Source organism: Diplodia corticola (genome assembly GCF_001883845.1).
Source record: "Diplodia corticola strain CBS 112549 chromosome Unknown scaffold11, whole genome shotgun sequence".
Classification (NCBI taxonomy): Eukaryota; Fungi; Ascomycota; class Dothideomycetes; order Botryosphaeriales; family Botryosphaeriaceae; genus Diplodia; species Diplodia corticola.
The window spans coordinates 1-13,369 of NW_017971490.1; the positions used below are offsets into that span (position 1 = coordinate 1).

Consider the following 13,369-nt stretch of genomic DNA (forward strand, 5'->3'; position numbering starts at 1 on the left):
TTTTTCGCAGCATCCTCTGCCTCGATAGAAAGAGCATTCCAGTCCAGCAGCGAGGCTTCTTTTGAATAGCGGGTTTAGATCACTCAGAGGCGGTTGCCACCAATTGTCTCATTGCCGCCAATTGTCTCATTGCCACCGATTGTCTCATTGCCAGACGATCCCAAAAATGTTAGTCTATAAGATAATCATTGCGGCAGCCCACAGGAGCGCAAGGCTGGAGCTTAACAGCATACATATCGCTTAATATAGAACCTCAGCTAAGCCACTACGGTTCTTTGCGTGGTAAAGCGGGCGCGTCGACTTCCAGTAATGTGCCTTGTCAACGGCTCTCGCCGTTCAAGACCATGTCTGCCGAAGCCGTTGAAAGGATTGGGGCCGTAGAGCGATACATTTATGCAAAGCTGGTTCTTTTTAGCTGCGCCGGTAAGCCACCGACACGCAAATAGATGCAAAAAGGGTCGCAGCTGCAGATGTACCGACAATTATAACAAGAAAGTGGGACACAAACGGACATAATAGATCAAGATATGCGCGAGGCTAAAGTGAAGCTGTATGAGAGATCAGGCTGACACCCAAGCAGAGTCTGTTACATCTTCTCCGTCAGCTGACGCCTACGTCGAAAGGCTCTTTTGAAAATATAAGATGTGCGCTGTAGGTCTAGCTGGTCCAAGAAGAAGAAGAAAAGATCCCCAATACAGCTTCTCAGGGCTATTGCTTTCATCAAGACTTGAACCTTCTTCAATCTTCCACTTAAGATGCACTCCTCGCACAGACTTACGATCCACCGCGCGATTCTGACCATCACCATTCTGATACTCATCCAAAGCGACACTGCTGATGGCCATGTTCACGGCCAGTCTCTGCTCGCAGGCAATGAGTTGAAGGAGTTCAAGAAGCGGGAAAGCTCGGAAGACAAGCAAGAGAACGGCCAGAATGTGTACGGGCTTGGAGTACGAATGGGAAGTTATTTACAAGCGTTTGCCTACCTCCTCGGATTCATGACTCTCGAAAGCATAGATGCGAAAGGCCAATTCTCTGGCATCATACTGGCCTTCCAACTTCTCATCCGTTGGACTTTTCGCTTCCATACCGACAAGATGGCGATTCCTGAGCTTTGGGTGGGGCTGGCGCAGCTCCTCCTTTTCACAACACCAGGCGCATTTCTGTTGTTCTTGAGCTTTAGTACCACGCGAAGGCACTGGAAGACTACAGACGGCAGGGGACTGTTGCGTCATGAGGTGATCCGCGGCGAAGGGCTCAACTTCCTGCAGGTTTTCGCTGTCCTGGCATGGGTGAATGCTTTACACATTCTGTTCGCGATTAAGATTCAGCAGCACTCGGCCCTGGACAACCCTATCTGGATGATGAAGACGTGGAAATCAGACTCCACCGCGATTAAATTGTTTGTTTGAAAACCCGCCCAAGAGCAGGATTTTTCTTTTGCTGACACTGTTCGCTTAGGTTCATGATAACTCACGCTATCGTCATAGCCGCCTTGGAGGTGATACCATACATGTTCTACCTGTGCGCCTGCTATACATATGTCGAAAACGTCTGCCGCCAGCTCCGCGGCCTTAGGGATGATGAGAGAACACAGAGACGCTACAATCGAATCGAAACCGACGAGGACAATTCGCGCAAAAGACGGAATTGCATCAACAGAGCACTAGTGATGCTGTTACCGATTGTTGCCATCGTTCTCGTCGGATATGTGGTCATACTCATCATTTCGGTCGAACTCACGATTCGCGATGCGAAGCTGCACCCGCAAAGCGACATATTGCACGACCCAGGCCAGCTACTTCCTTTGCTCACGGGTGGTCTGTCGTTGATATCGGCTCTTGTCAACATTGCAAACGGCAAGCAAAATCTGCTCATGTCGAAGACGCCTGTAAGGTATGAAGAATCACTGACGGGCAATACTTTGGTATTCACCAGGGACGGAAATCCACTTGGAGAAGAGCAGTTGGCCTTGCTTGTGAAGCGGCCGCAGCGTATGTAGAAACTTTGGAGTTTATTTCATTTGATCATCTGTCGTCGAGTTCATGTGGTCAAGTCGGTTTGTTTATAAGCGGAAAAATTGAAGAGGTTATGAATGGATTGTCAATACTAAGCTGAAAACGTACTGACGTTCCTTGGCTGCATGGACGCCTGGACAAGTCACTGTATCAAGTTGCTAGGTTGCTGGTGGGTCAGGTCAGTTTTGGCCCCCGAAAGGATTCAGGCGGCTGCTAAAATAAGCCACTCGTGCGACGAGGCCTGGGCTGACGGCAAACCTCGCCCGGCTCGCACATCGCTTACATTTCGAACCTCTCGATGCCTTTAGACAGGAAACCGACGCGGTACAGCCGTCTGGGCTCGCAAGACCTACGCGAGGGGGTGGTGGAGCTGAACGAACGGTACTGGGCCCGAGACACGGCTTCCACAGAACACCAGAGACTGACTCGCGTGCAGACATTCGAGAACGCCGAGCGACAACTTCGATGGAATCCTGCAGCGAAGCAAAGATGGCGACGACGACGGCGAGCAGCTGCTGAAGAAGGTGCGTCCGTCGGTGCACCGGCAGCGCACCTTCCGGCAGCAACACCTCTCCGGCTGGCGAGTGGGCGCCATCGGCGCCGCCGTTGCTGCCGCCGTCGTGCTCGTCCTCAACATCTCGGCCACCCTGTGGGTGACCTTCAGCCCGTTTCCGAAAAAGGACGGCATCGGCACGCTCCTCGAGGGCAGCTGTGCCGACGTCAAGCAATCCAGCCGCTGGATCCACCTCGTCATCAACATCCTGAGCACCGTCCTCCTCAGCTGCAGCAACTACTGCATGCAAGTCCTGGCCTCGCCCACCAGAGACGAGATCGTCAAGGCCCACAACCGCCGCTTCTGGCTGCACATCGGAGTGCCCAATCTTCGGAACCTGCTCTACATCGCCAAAGACCGCCGGAATCTGTTCCTCCTCCTGGCCGTCAGCTCCGTTCCGCTGCATCTCTTGTGAGCCTCTCGCTCGCACTCCACGCCCCTCAGCTGATCCGTGTGCCAGGTTCAACTCGGTTGTCTTTGCCAACATTCAGGCCAACGAGTATCAAGTCATCCCCGCCACCCCGGACTTCCTGAATGGCGGCACTTACAAGACCACCGCGCTCGTCCCGGACCACATCTGGACGCGGAATTCCACCGACGACGTCGTTGCAGTCGACATCGCCAACTACACTCGATCCCTCGTGGCGAACGCGACCGAACTGAGGGACAAAATCCAACGCCGCGAGATCCAGTACGAGAACATGACTGCCGAGTGGTGCATTAAGAACTACGCCCAGCAGTTCATCTCAAAGTACGGCCACGTGCTCGTCGTCCAAGATGAAATCGACTTCCACGGCCTCACAGCCGGCAACGCTACCTTCGATTCCTTCGACTGCGCCATCGACGGCATTCGCCAGCAGGGAGACGCCTCGCTCACATCCTGCCGCACCAGCATCCCCTTCCATTCGGCTCCGAACGTGTTCCCGGCCTGGGATTGGCAGTGCCCGCCGCCGTGGCAGGACAATTGCACCCAGGTAGACTACGACGTGCTGGAGAGCCAGCCGCAGTGGGCCCCGTACGGCTCGCCCGCCCGCTATTGCCTGGCCGAGGTGGTCAAGGAGCATTGCAGGCTGCAGTTCAGCTTCGCAATCGCCGCCGCCGTCATCGTCTGCAACATCATCAAAACCGTTTGCATGGGATACATCGTGTGGAAGTACCGACAGACGTTTCTGGCCACCATCGGCGACGCCATCGCCTCCTTCCTCGACGATCCGGACCCGGAGACCAAGGACCGCTGCCTGTACTCGCGCCAGGTCTTCAAGAAAGAGTGGGAGTGGATGCGACACAACGACCTACGCGACCCAAAGGCCGTGGCCGTGGAGCCGGAGCGGTACAGCTCGCGACGACCGTTCTGGGGGCTCGCCGTCAGCAAGACGCGCTGGTTCGCCACCTACTTCATGTACTCGGTCGCCCTCATCATCGGCGCCGTCAGCATCAAGCGGACGCTGGCCGGCATGCCGACAGACATCCGCGCCCTCTGGCACACCGGTTTCGGCGACCTCCTGGGCAACAACCTCATATCGGGCTCGGTCGGCAACAGCGTGCTCGGCAGCGTGCTGCTCGCCAACCTGCCGCAGGCGCTCCTCTCGTACCTCTACCTCGTCTTCAACGCCCTCTACACGTGCATGCTCCTCACGCGCGAATGGACGCAGTACCTCGCCCACCGCAAGCCGCTGCGCGTCACGTGCCCCGCCGGCCGCCAGCGCAGCACCTACTGGCTGCACCTCCCCTACCGCTACTCGGCGCCCCTGCTCGTCGCCAGCGGCCTCCTCCACTGGCTCGCCAGCCAGTCCCTCTTCCTCGTCCAGGTCACCGTCCTCGCCGAGGCCGACCGCGACCCCGCCGCCGCCCGCCAGATCTCCACCTGCGGCTACTCCCCCGTCGCCATCATCCTGACCGTCGCCGTCGGCAGCCTCATCATGCTCGGCGGCTTGGCACTCGCCTTGCGCCGCTACCCCGCGGGCATGCCGCTGGCCAGCAGCTGCAGCGCGACCATCAGCGCCGCTTGCCACCCGCCCGAGGACGATGTGGATGCGTCGGTGTTGCCGGTGCAGTGGGGGGTCGTGAGGGAGCCGGCCGGGTGGGGGCCGGGGGAGGTGGGGCACTGTTCGTTTTCGAGCTTTGAGGTGAAGGCGATGGTGAGGGGGAGGTTGTATGCGTGAGGGTGGAGTTGGTTGGGGGAGATGGGGGGGTTTGCTTTTGTAGAAGAAAGATGTGTATGTGGAGGCGAAAAGAGCGTAAATCTTTCTTAGAGGGTAACGCTTTTCTTTTTTTTTTTTTTTGGCTATTTGCTAGGACGGTAAGGCTTCAAACGCATCGTCTTCATGGAAATGGGCCCTTTGTGTGATGGTATGGCTTCAATGCATTTTCGACTAAGAAGCAAGACATGAACTGAAGCAGTTTGAGCAGGAACGGATCCAATATGTGTATCAGAAGCTCCATGAGTTCGCTGGTTTTTGAGGCGGGGCGCTCCCAAGTCCTTTTGAATCATCTAATTTGCGTTGTGCTCTACTTCAGTGTTAGGTGGAATTGATTTGTTGATGGGGAGCTGAGCACCAGTGAATGGAGAAGGCGGGCAAATGAGGAGACGAATGTTGGGAAAAAGAAGCCCTTGGAGAACTTAGCGTGACTATCCCACGCAATGTGTGTAATCCGACAAACTTTTGACTTAAGTTTGCATTCGTATTGCTCGAGATCAATAGCAGTCGCACATGAAGAGATTGGACAAGGAGAGTGATGATGTAGAAAAGGCCTTCTTCTCAACTCATGAATGACGCACATTGGCATCGAGCTCGGATACAAACGACGTCTGCAGAAGGACGACAGTTCCATAACAAGACGTGAGTGATGATGTCTTTGACTTTCAAAGTTAGGCCGGCGGATGAAAAAGACCCCGAACGGCTCAGCCGGCCGCATCCGGAAGGCAGCAGTGTTCCAAACTTTGGTCGGGGCTGTGCAGCTCGATCGGTGCAATCTGGAACTGCAAAAGGCTTGGGCCGCACTGGCTATACTCCTTCAATAATGAAAGAGATTACCATGTGAGGCCGCGGTTCCGTCGTTGGGGTGACAGTTCTCGACAGGTGACAGTGACAGGAACGCATCTGCTACGTCACGACTTCCGCCACATGCATGGCTTAGTTCTGTGTTGACTCACTACGTCACCACCCAAGTAGCTACCATATAAACAACCTCAACCTGAGCTGTTAATCATCATCAATCAATCAATTGACACGCACTCATCAAACAAACCAAATACCCATTCCAACTCTCACTCCAACCATACATCATGCAGAACCAGTCCGGCCAAGGCATTTCGCACGCTTCTGGGGAGTCCAAGGTACCCGGCTCGGTGCAGAAGAAGGCACCTCAGGGGCTTGAGGAATCTCTTCCTGACTCCGTAAGTAGCAACACCACTGCCACCTGGTCTCAAGTGCTGATCACCTCCAGATTCACCCCACTGGCTCTAACCCGGGCCAATCCACCAACAAGACACACGCCAAGGATGGTGGTGCCGCTTCTATCGTCCCTCAGAAGCTTCAAGAGAAGCTTCCTGAGGGTGTCGAGCGTGCCGTTCCCAATGCCATTCACGATACGGGAGACAGCAGTGGTCTGCACCGCAAGCAGTAGAGGATGAGCACATGCTTGTCGAAGGGACATTACACATATGACTATATGGCAAACACGACATGTATTCTATCTAATTGAACCGAAATAATCGAATCATCTCTACAACCATGTTTTCTATAACAAACTGTTAGCAAGTGAGAATGGCGTGGCAGTGGATGAAGTCGGATGTGGAATGGACTCGCGGTGAGTGCCGAAGAATTGATCTGTAACAATCTTCTACATGGATAGTAGAAGCAGATATCGCAACGTAGATTTGTGGTTAAGCAATCATCTTTTCATGATGAGGCGAAGCAGATGTTCCAACGTAAATATAAGTATCAAACTGAATAAATGCATCCGGTATAAAATTCCATCATGCATGTAGATGGGCCAGTTCTTTTTGTCACCCACTGTGGTACACTCCCGTAGCCAAAATCTTCCCTGTATGAGTCTTCTTGTTTGAGTTTGTTCAGATTAAAGAGTTTGAAGACTGACTTGTTGTACGTGAGCCTTGTGAGTATGCATAGACAGCGCGGGCCATTACTAAGCTAAAACTGACTTATCTGAAGCCAAGTCTATTGAAGATATGACTCGAGCACGCATGCACTCATCAGTAGCCCCTTCCAAAGCCGGTCTCACGCCTGCACGTTTCACAACGGGGGAAAGGCTCCATGATGAACAAGCCGCGACAACGAGTTTCAGCCGCCTGCCAGGGATGCCGCATCCGGCGCACCAAGGTGAGTGATGCTCCTTGGCAGCTCGGCCTCACGATACTTTCGTGCTGACATCATGACCCCATCTGCCCAGTGCGACGGAGACACGGTGCAATGCTCCGCCTGCCGGCTGCGTAACCAAAGCTGTGAGTATTCGCAGACGGGCCATAACCGCAAGCCGCCGAGCAAAAACTACGTGCGGGCTCTAGAAGCTCGTATCCAGTCTTTGGAGCAGGAGCTGGCCGCCGCCCGGCGCGAAAGCCGCAATGCAGATGCGCAGCCTGCGGGGACGAGCCGGTGCAGATCAGGTGGCACTAGCATGGCACGCGCCTCGGATCTCGACGTGGATGTCATCACGGACACGTTGGGGAGCTTCAACATCGGTGACGGTGGCAGCATCTGCTACCTAGGCTCCCGGAGCAATTTGAACCTGCTTCGTTGCGGCATGCCGCATCGCGCGAGCTCCTCGCCAGAGACGGGCCGTCGTTTTCATCACCACCATCATCACCGCGATGCCCAGCACCCGTCAATTCTTGACGGCGTATCCGAGGAGCTCCAGACTCATCTGTTGGACCTGTTCTGGACATGGCAGAACTCGTGGCAGCGACTTGTTGCTCGAGACGCCTTCCTACTGTCGTCCTCAACGAACGAATTCTCCTCTCCTTCGCTGGTCTGCGCCATGTACGCCATCGCATCGCGGTACTCTGATAGGCTCGAGCTCAGGACGGACCCGAGCGATCCCAACACAGCCGGGAATGCCTTCGCGGCCGAGGCTAAGCAGATGTTGCTACATGAATGTGATACACCCACCATGACCACCGTCCAAGCTACCGCTATCCTGAGTCTGTACGGAGCGGCAGTAGATAAGGAGGCTTCTGGCTGGATGTACTGCGGTATGGCTATCAGAATGGCAATCAGCCTCGGTCTACATCTGGACTGTTCTCGCTGCGTCAATGACGGGGAGATGACGGCCGAAGAGGCCGAGGTCCGCAGTGTGACGTGGTGGGGGTGTTATGTCCTCGACAAGTATGCTTCCACCCACCTCTCTCGAGCATTGGGGGATACTGATGCTGCGGTAGGTTGTGGACCGTTGGGTTGGGCAGGCCGTCGATGATACGAGATCGAGACGTGACGGCAAAGATGCCGTCCAAAGACTCTTCAGAAGAAACTCTTCCTTGCCCCCAGTCTTTTGCAGCAAATCCGGCCAAACCGGCGTCCCGTGGCCTGGATACCGTCAGCTGCACCATCTACACGTGCGAGCTTTTCACAGCGTCGGCAGAGCTGCTTGACTCCATGTGAGCCGCATCAACTGTTCGTTTACACTATTGAAGGCGACGACGCTCACGAGGACACCAGTTACGCCCCATCCGGCAAGACAGAGAACCAAACAGCCATCGTGTCAGACGGCAACCTTCGACTGGTGGCCTTCTACAACAGCCTGCCCACCTCGCTCAAACTGACCAGATCCCCTCACGACGTCTTCCCCCCGAACGTGTATATGCTGCAGTACGTACATGTCCACAACCCCCCCGCTCCCCGCTCTCAACCAACGCTCAAGAACTCCCCCCTTTCCAGCATGCAGTACCACACCACGATGATCCTCCTCCACCGCCCCTTCCTCACCTCCTTCCGCGCCGCCAACGGCCAACTCGGCGGCCTGCGCGACGGCAGCATCCACGCCACCATGTGCCGCAACTCGGCCGACTGGATCGTCGCCATCTTCCGCTGGTACCGAGGGCACTACACGCTGGTAAGTCATTTTCCTTGAATCCGTCCCGTCCTTTTAACAGCAACAAACCCGCCGGGAGAAGAGTTCGTATTTTTTTTTTTCAAAAAAAAGGAAATGCTTTATCATTAATATACACAAACAGCGCAAAATCCCCGTCTCGGCCGTCCACTGCGCCTTCACCGCCGCCGTCATCTTCCTCGCCGCCGCCACCGCCGACGCCGCCGACGTCCGCGCCCGCGCCGCCCTCGCCCTCCGCGCCCTCTGCCGCGCCCTCGACGAGATGCGCGCCGCGTGGAACTGGAGCGCCAGGGCGCTGCGCGCCGTCCGCAGCATCGCCCGCGTGTGGGACGTCGAGCTGTCCGTGTCGTCGGTGCAACAGCCGCCGCCGCCCCGGGAGATGGGCGGATCAGAGAGTGCGGCGATGTCGACGACGGCGACGGCGACGGCGACGTCCATCCGGGATCATCATGGGAAAAGGCCGGTGCAGCCAGTGCCGCCGCGGGGTGGGGCTGGCTGGGGTGGCGGGCCGTCGTCTGCGGGGGGTGGTGGTGGTGGTGTGGCTGGAGAGGGTTTTTTTGCGGAGGAGGAGGAGGGCGACCCGCCGCCTCCGGTGGATATGCTGCTTTTCGATCAGCCGTTTGTCGATTTCGATCTTGAGGCGCGGCTGCCCATGTGGGATTCGTCGGCGCTGTTTCCGTTTGATGAGGCTGGGGAGCATCGGGATATTTGGCAGGGGTTTTGTTGAGGGGGAGGGGAAGGGGGGTTTCTTTATTTCTTTTTTGGTGGGGAGGGGGAAGTGCAGATGAGGTGGAGCTACTGTGCTACCATCGATGCTATGGAACTTGTATCACTTCCGTCAAAACCACGTGTCGAATGTAAGAATTAGTACCACGTTCGCCAAGAATATCATGCTTTTCCGATATCTAGCCCATACAGCCCTTCAAAGCCGGATCACATTACGGGGCTCATCTCTTCGTACGCATATCGTGAACTCGTAACGCATCGAGTACTTTCAGCGCAACGAAGGAATGCGCATGACTCGTGGGGCTGTCATTCCATCAGAATCAAGTGCGTCTGATAGCATTTCGAAAGTGGAGTAAACTTACTGGTACTCGTCCCAGAAAACCCTCTCGTCCGGCACAGGACACAAGGTCACGTTGTCCGTCTCTTGATAGACGCCTACCAAACAGCTCCCATACGCCCCCAATGGATCGAAGCCGTAACTCCGCGGCTCTGCATAGTAGTCCCAGCGGTCGAAAAGCTCTTGCAAATCGACGTAGACGACGGGGGATGAGACTTCCAGCGTGTTCTGCATCACCGTCTGCCGATACAGGGCGCTGAGCCCCTGGCTGAATGAACGCAGCCCTTGCTTCCCGAGCCAGGTGATGTAGAAAGCGTACGGGATTCGGCTGAGGTCGGGATAGTCCAGGAACAGGTATGTGGCGTTTGGGAACCTGGAAGAGAGTTTTGATTTACTGGCTATTATTTCCTGGAAGCTTTGCAATGCCGTGATATTGGGGTTGAATAAGATGTCGTTGGCACCTCCGTAGAGGACGAAGAGAAGGTTGTCCGTTGTGATGTTACTTGGAGGATCCTTTAAGAAGACAGAGACCTGTTTATCGATGGAAAGAACCGGAATGGTTGAGTTGGGGCCTGTGTAGCCCTGGACCAGGTGGTTGGAAGTCGTTGCTGAAGGCTATCAGAGTCTGTACCTTTTGAATAAGGGTAGTAGTTTACTTGCCGCCTCCTACTGCGTAGTCGATCAGGGGGATAGAAAGGTTGGAGGCAACGTAATCAATCCAAATAGGGCCGTTTGAGAATTGCCCTTGATAGCTGTGATTTTTTGTTACTTCCGGCTTTCACGAACAATCTGAAGATTTCAACGTACTAGTGGGGATTTGCAGGCCAGGTTTTGTTTGACAAAAGCCAAGAGCCATTTCCTGTTCGAACTGTCAAGCGACACGTTTGCAAAGAAGGAAGAGGCATGCTTGTATGCACCATTGTCTGTAAATGAATCTCCAAAAGCCACTATAGCAGAGAATTGACTGTTGTACTGGTTGCAGTCCTGCGTGGTCTGAGAGCCTATGCATATTACTATTTGAAGTAAAATGACGATCCCTGTTAGAGTGTAGTGTGGCATTGGATGGCAATCGGAGGAAACTCAAGGGATGAATGTTTCGAGATGTTCTTTAATTTTGCTACAAATAATGATGGGCAAGGTGAGGCTTGCTTATAAACGGTGCTGTCGCATGCGGGGCTGACCAGACTTGACCCCACACCCCTCCAGAGGCCAACACGTTTCGCACTAATGAGATAAGACTATTGCGCGGAGTTGGGCAGCAATGCTGACACAATCTCCGTTTTCGCCCTGCAATAGCCCCTCGGAAAGTGCTACATGGTGCAAGTGATTGGCGAAGGGTGTGCTGGATTTTAGTACATGGGGAAAAAGAGAAGCGACTCGGGATTCCAGTAATCTTTTGGAGTCTCTGGTTTACATATTACGTGGCTGCTTGCAGACATCAGCGTAGAGTTGTGGTGTGACGCTTACCTACCCCACCTGAACCAGCTTCTCCGCTTCATCAGCCGGACGGAGACAAATGCTTGACTTCGATGCAGCTACGCGAAAGAGGCAACGGAAGCAGAGGAACAGGCAGATAGATCTAAAGGGATGGGTGGTGCATTATTACTCGAAGGTGATGACATTTCGACTGAACGAATTAGTCACAAATTATGCTCAGCTCATGCACATAGGTCCAGGGCCAAAATCCCCCGAGCTATAACCTGACGGAAAACAAGCTGCTCAGCATGGTAGGATGAAAAATACGGAGTTGTATTGATACGCCGCATTAAGATAGTATACATCTTGCACTCTTTGTACCCCATCGACATCGGCAGAGATGTGTGGAAGAAGGCAGATTTGGCATGGTGGTGGATTTACATGATGACGCAGCCAAAGCCTCCAGAGCAGGGCGTCTTCGGGCCACTCATGGCCTGTGCGGGGTTCCAGTTCTTTCCCAATCCCATTTTGGTTGAGTTTTGTTGGTTGGCTATATGAGTTGTCAGTAAAGGTATGGCTGGCTTCTGTAGATGGTCAAACTTACTTGAAAAGAGTGTGGTTGGGTTGTAATGAGCGTGGTGATCACTGTGGTGGTTCCTTTCTAGTTGGACCCGATGCGCCTTATGTACTACTCCACGACATTTTCCATTTGGAAGTCGTGGCAATTGTCTTCACCACTTTGTACGCGGCCGAATAAAGGAACAATCCGCATCGCATGCTTCTTGGGAGTGTAGGGAGTCTTGGCGGGTTGAAACGTTAGTATTGTTCTTCCAACCTTGGTATTGTCACCCACCACTGATATTGTTCGTGTCTCTTTCATCCAACGCTCGGATAAGACAAAAAAGGACTGCAGTCATGGGAATTTTTGGTAGATCTGGCAGGCAAATGATTGGTTCTGGCCCGTCGGTTGCTGCTGGGTTCGATCACTGGCACGGCTTGTTTCACAAATATGCATAAAGGACCAAAGAATTAGTGGTGAGGCAAGCCTCTTCTATTCCAACCTCACGGGTCGATTCTAGTTACATGATTTTTGTGTTGAAGAGTAGATACAAAGAAGGGAGCAAGATTATGTACTGATTAGAGCCATTATCCAAAGGCAGCCCGGGCATGTCCCAAGCGGCGAGACGCTTAGCAAGCGGAGAGCTTGGTGTAGACGCAGTTCTTGGAGGGGCCCGAGGAGATCTTGCTGGGCTCTTCGCTGTTGTTGTTGGTACCCTTGTACTCGACGCAGATTTCCTTGACCGAGGTGGCGCAGGTGTTGGAGAAGGTGGCGACATCGCCGTAGTTGGAGTTGATGCCGACGAGGGACTTGCCGCTGTAGGCCTTGACGTTCTTGAGGCTGACGTTGCGGCGGGAGCCGTTCTGCTTGCAGTTGCCGCAAGAGCGGTACAGCTTGCCGAAGTCGACGACGGTGAAGCCGCTGATGGAGATGTTGCCGGCACCGTTGTGCTGGAGGACCTTGTCGTCGGCACCGGTGGCACCGCCGCCAATGACGGTGGCGTCACCGTTGCCCTTGAAGGTGAGGGCATCCTCGCAGACGGCGGACCACCAGACGTTCTCGATGGTGCACTTGCCCAGGCAGTGGACACCCTCGATCTGGTCGGCGCCGATGATGACGTTCTTCAGGGTGGCGCCATCCTCGAGAAGGAAGACGGCGTCCTTGTTGCCACCCTCCTTCTGGCCGGTGCAGGAAACACCACGGCCGTAGGTCTTGTAGCCGCCGTCGAAGGTGCCGGAAACGGTCTTGGCGGCGGAGAAGGTCTGAGAGCCGCGCGAGGCCGGGATGGGGAAGTTGGCGCGCTTGTGGTGCGAGGCCGAGGGGGCGGCCATGCCAGTGGCGGCCAGGAAGGAGACGATGAGGGCGGTGGTGAACTGCATCTTGTATGATTTGTTGGTAACGAAGGTGAGGGATGATCACAGATCTATCCGAAGATTTGCTTGAAAGAGTGGAAGTGAGGAAGGAAGTGAGAGACTTGGTGCTGGATAGAAACATGGTGGAGCGGCTGAACTGAGACTTATATATCGACATGCAGTACGCTTCAGTCCGGTGGGCGGAGAGTCTGGGCTGATCCGCCGTCCGAGAACTAATCGGGAATGGGCAGGTGTGGAGCCTCGTGGTTTGAAACCTCGTGTACAGCTTCGGGAGCAATATGGCTCCGTTGGCTTGAGAGATGGTGCTGAAAATGCTCCGTT

General features: G+C 54.6%; 5 protein-coding genes across 5 annotated transcripts; 3 read left to right on the forward strand and 2 right to left on the reverse strand.

Annotated features, from left to right (window-relative positions):
* Positions 1-755: 755 nt before the first annotated feature.
* Positions 756-4,733, forward strand: BKCO1_110001 (uncharacterized protein; the record flags this gene model as incomplete). The annotated part of the gene is made up of 4 exons (XM_020270277.1): positions 756-1,402; positions 1,462-1,896; positions 2,455-2,982; positions 3,032-4,733. The coding sequence occupies 4 exons, from the start codon at positions 756-758 to the stop codon at positions 4,731-4,733; spliced, it is 3,312 nt and encodes a 1,103-aa protein (XP_020132717.1).
* Positions 4,734-5,857: 1,124 nt separating this feature from the next.
* Positions 5,858-6,198, forward strand: BKCO1_110002 (uncharacterized protein; the record flags this gene model as incomplete). Its single annotated transcript, XM_020270373.1, has 2 exons — positions 5,858-5,968; positions 6,019-6,198. The coding sequence occupies 2 exons, from the start codon at positions 5,858-5,860 to the stop codon at positions 6,196-6,198; spliced, it is 291 nt and encodes a 96-aa protein (XP_020132718.1).
* A 768-nt stretch (positions 6,199-6,966) lies between these two features.
* Positions 6,967-9,364, forward strand: BKCO1_110003 (nitrogen assimilation transcription factor nit-4; the record flags this gene model as incomplete). The annotated part of the gene is made up of 4 exons (XM_020270384.1): positions 6,967-7,916; positions 7,970-8,185; positions 8,247-8,640; positions 8,762-9,364. The coding sequence occupies 4 exons, from the start codon at positions 6,967-6,969 to the stop codon at positions 9,362-9,364; spliced, it is 2,163 nt and encodes a 720-aa protein (XP_020132719.1).
* Positions 9,365-9,584: 220 nt separating this feature from the next.
* Positions 9,585-10,556, reverse strand: BKCO1_110004 (gdsl-like lipase acylhydrolase; the record flags this gene model as incomplete). The annotated part of the gene is made up of 3 exons (XM_020270395.1): positions 9,585-9,666; positions 9,726-10,308; positions 10,508-10,556. The coding sequence occupies 3 exons, from the start codon at positions 10,554-10,556 to the stop codon at positions 9,585-9,587; spliced, it is 714 nt and encodes a 237-aa protein (XP_020132714.1).
* Positions 10,557-12,304: 1,748 nt separating this feature from the next.
* On the reverse strand, positions 12,305-13,054 carry BKCO1_110005 (pectate lyase; the record flags this gene model as incomplete). Its single annotated transcript, XM_020270406.1, has 1 exon — positions 12,305-13,054. One exon carries the CDS (start codon positions 13,052-13,054, stop codon positions 12,305-12,307), a length of 750 nt encoding a protein of 249 aa, XP_020132715.1.
* Between the last annotated feature and the right edge of the window lie 315 nt (positions 13,055-13,369).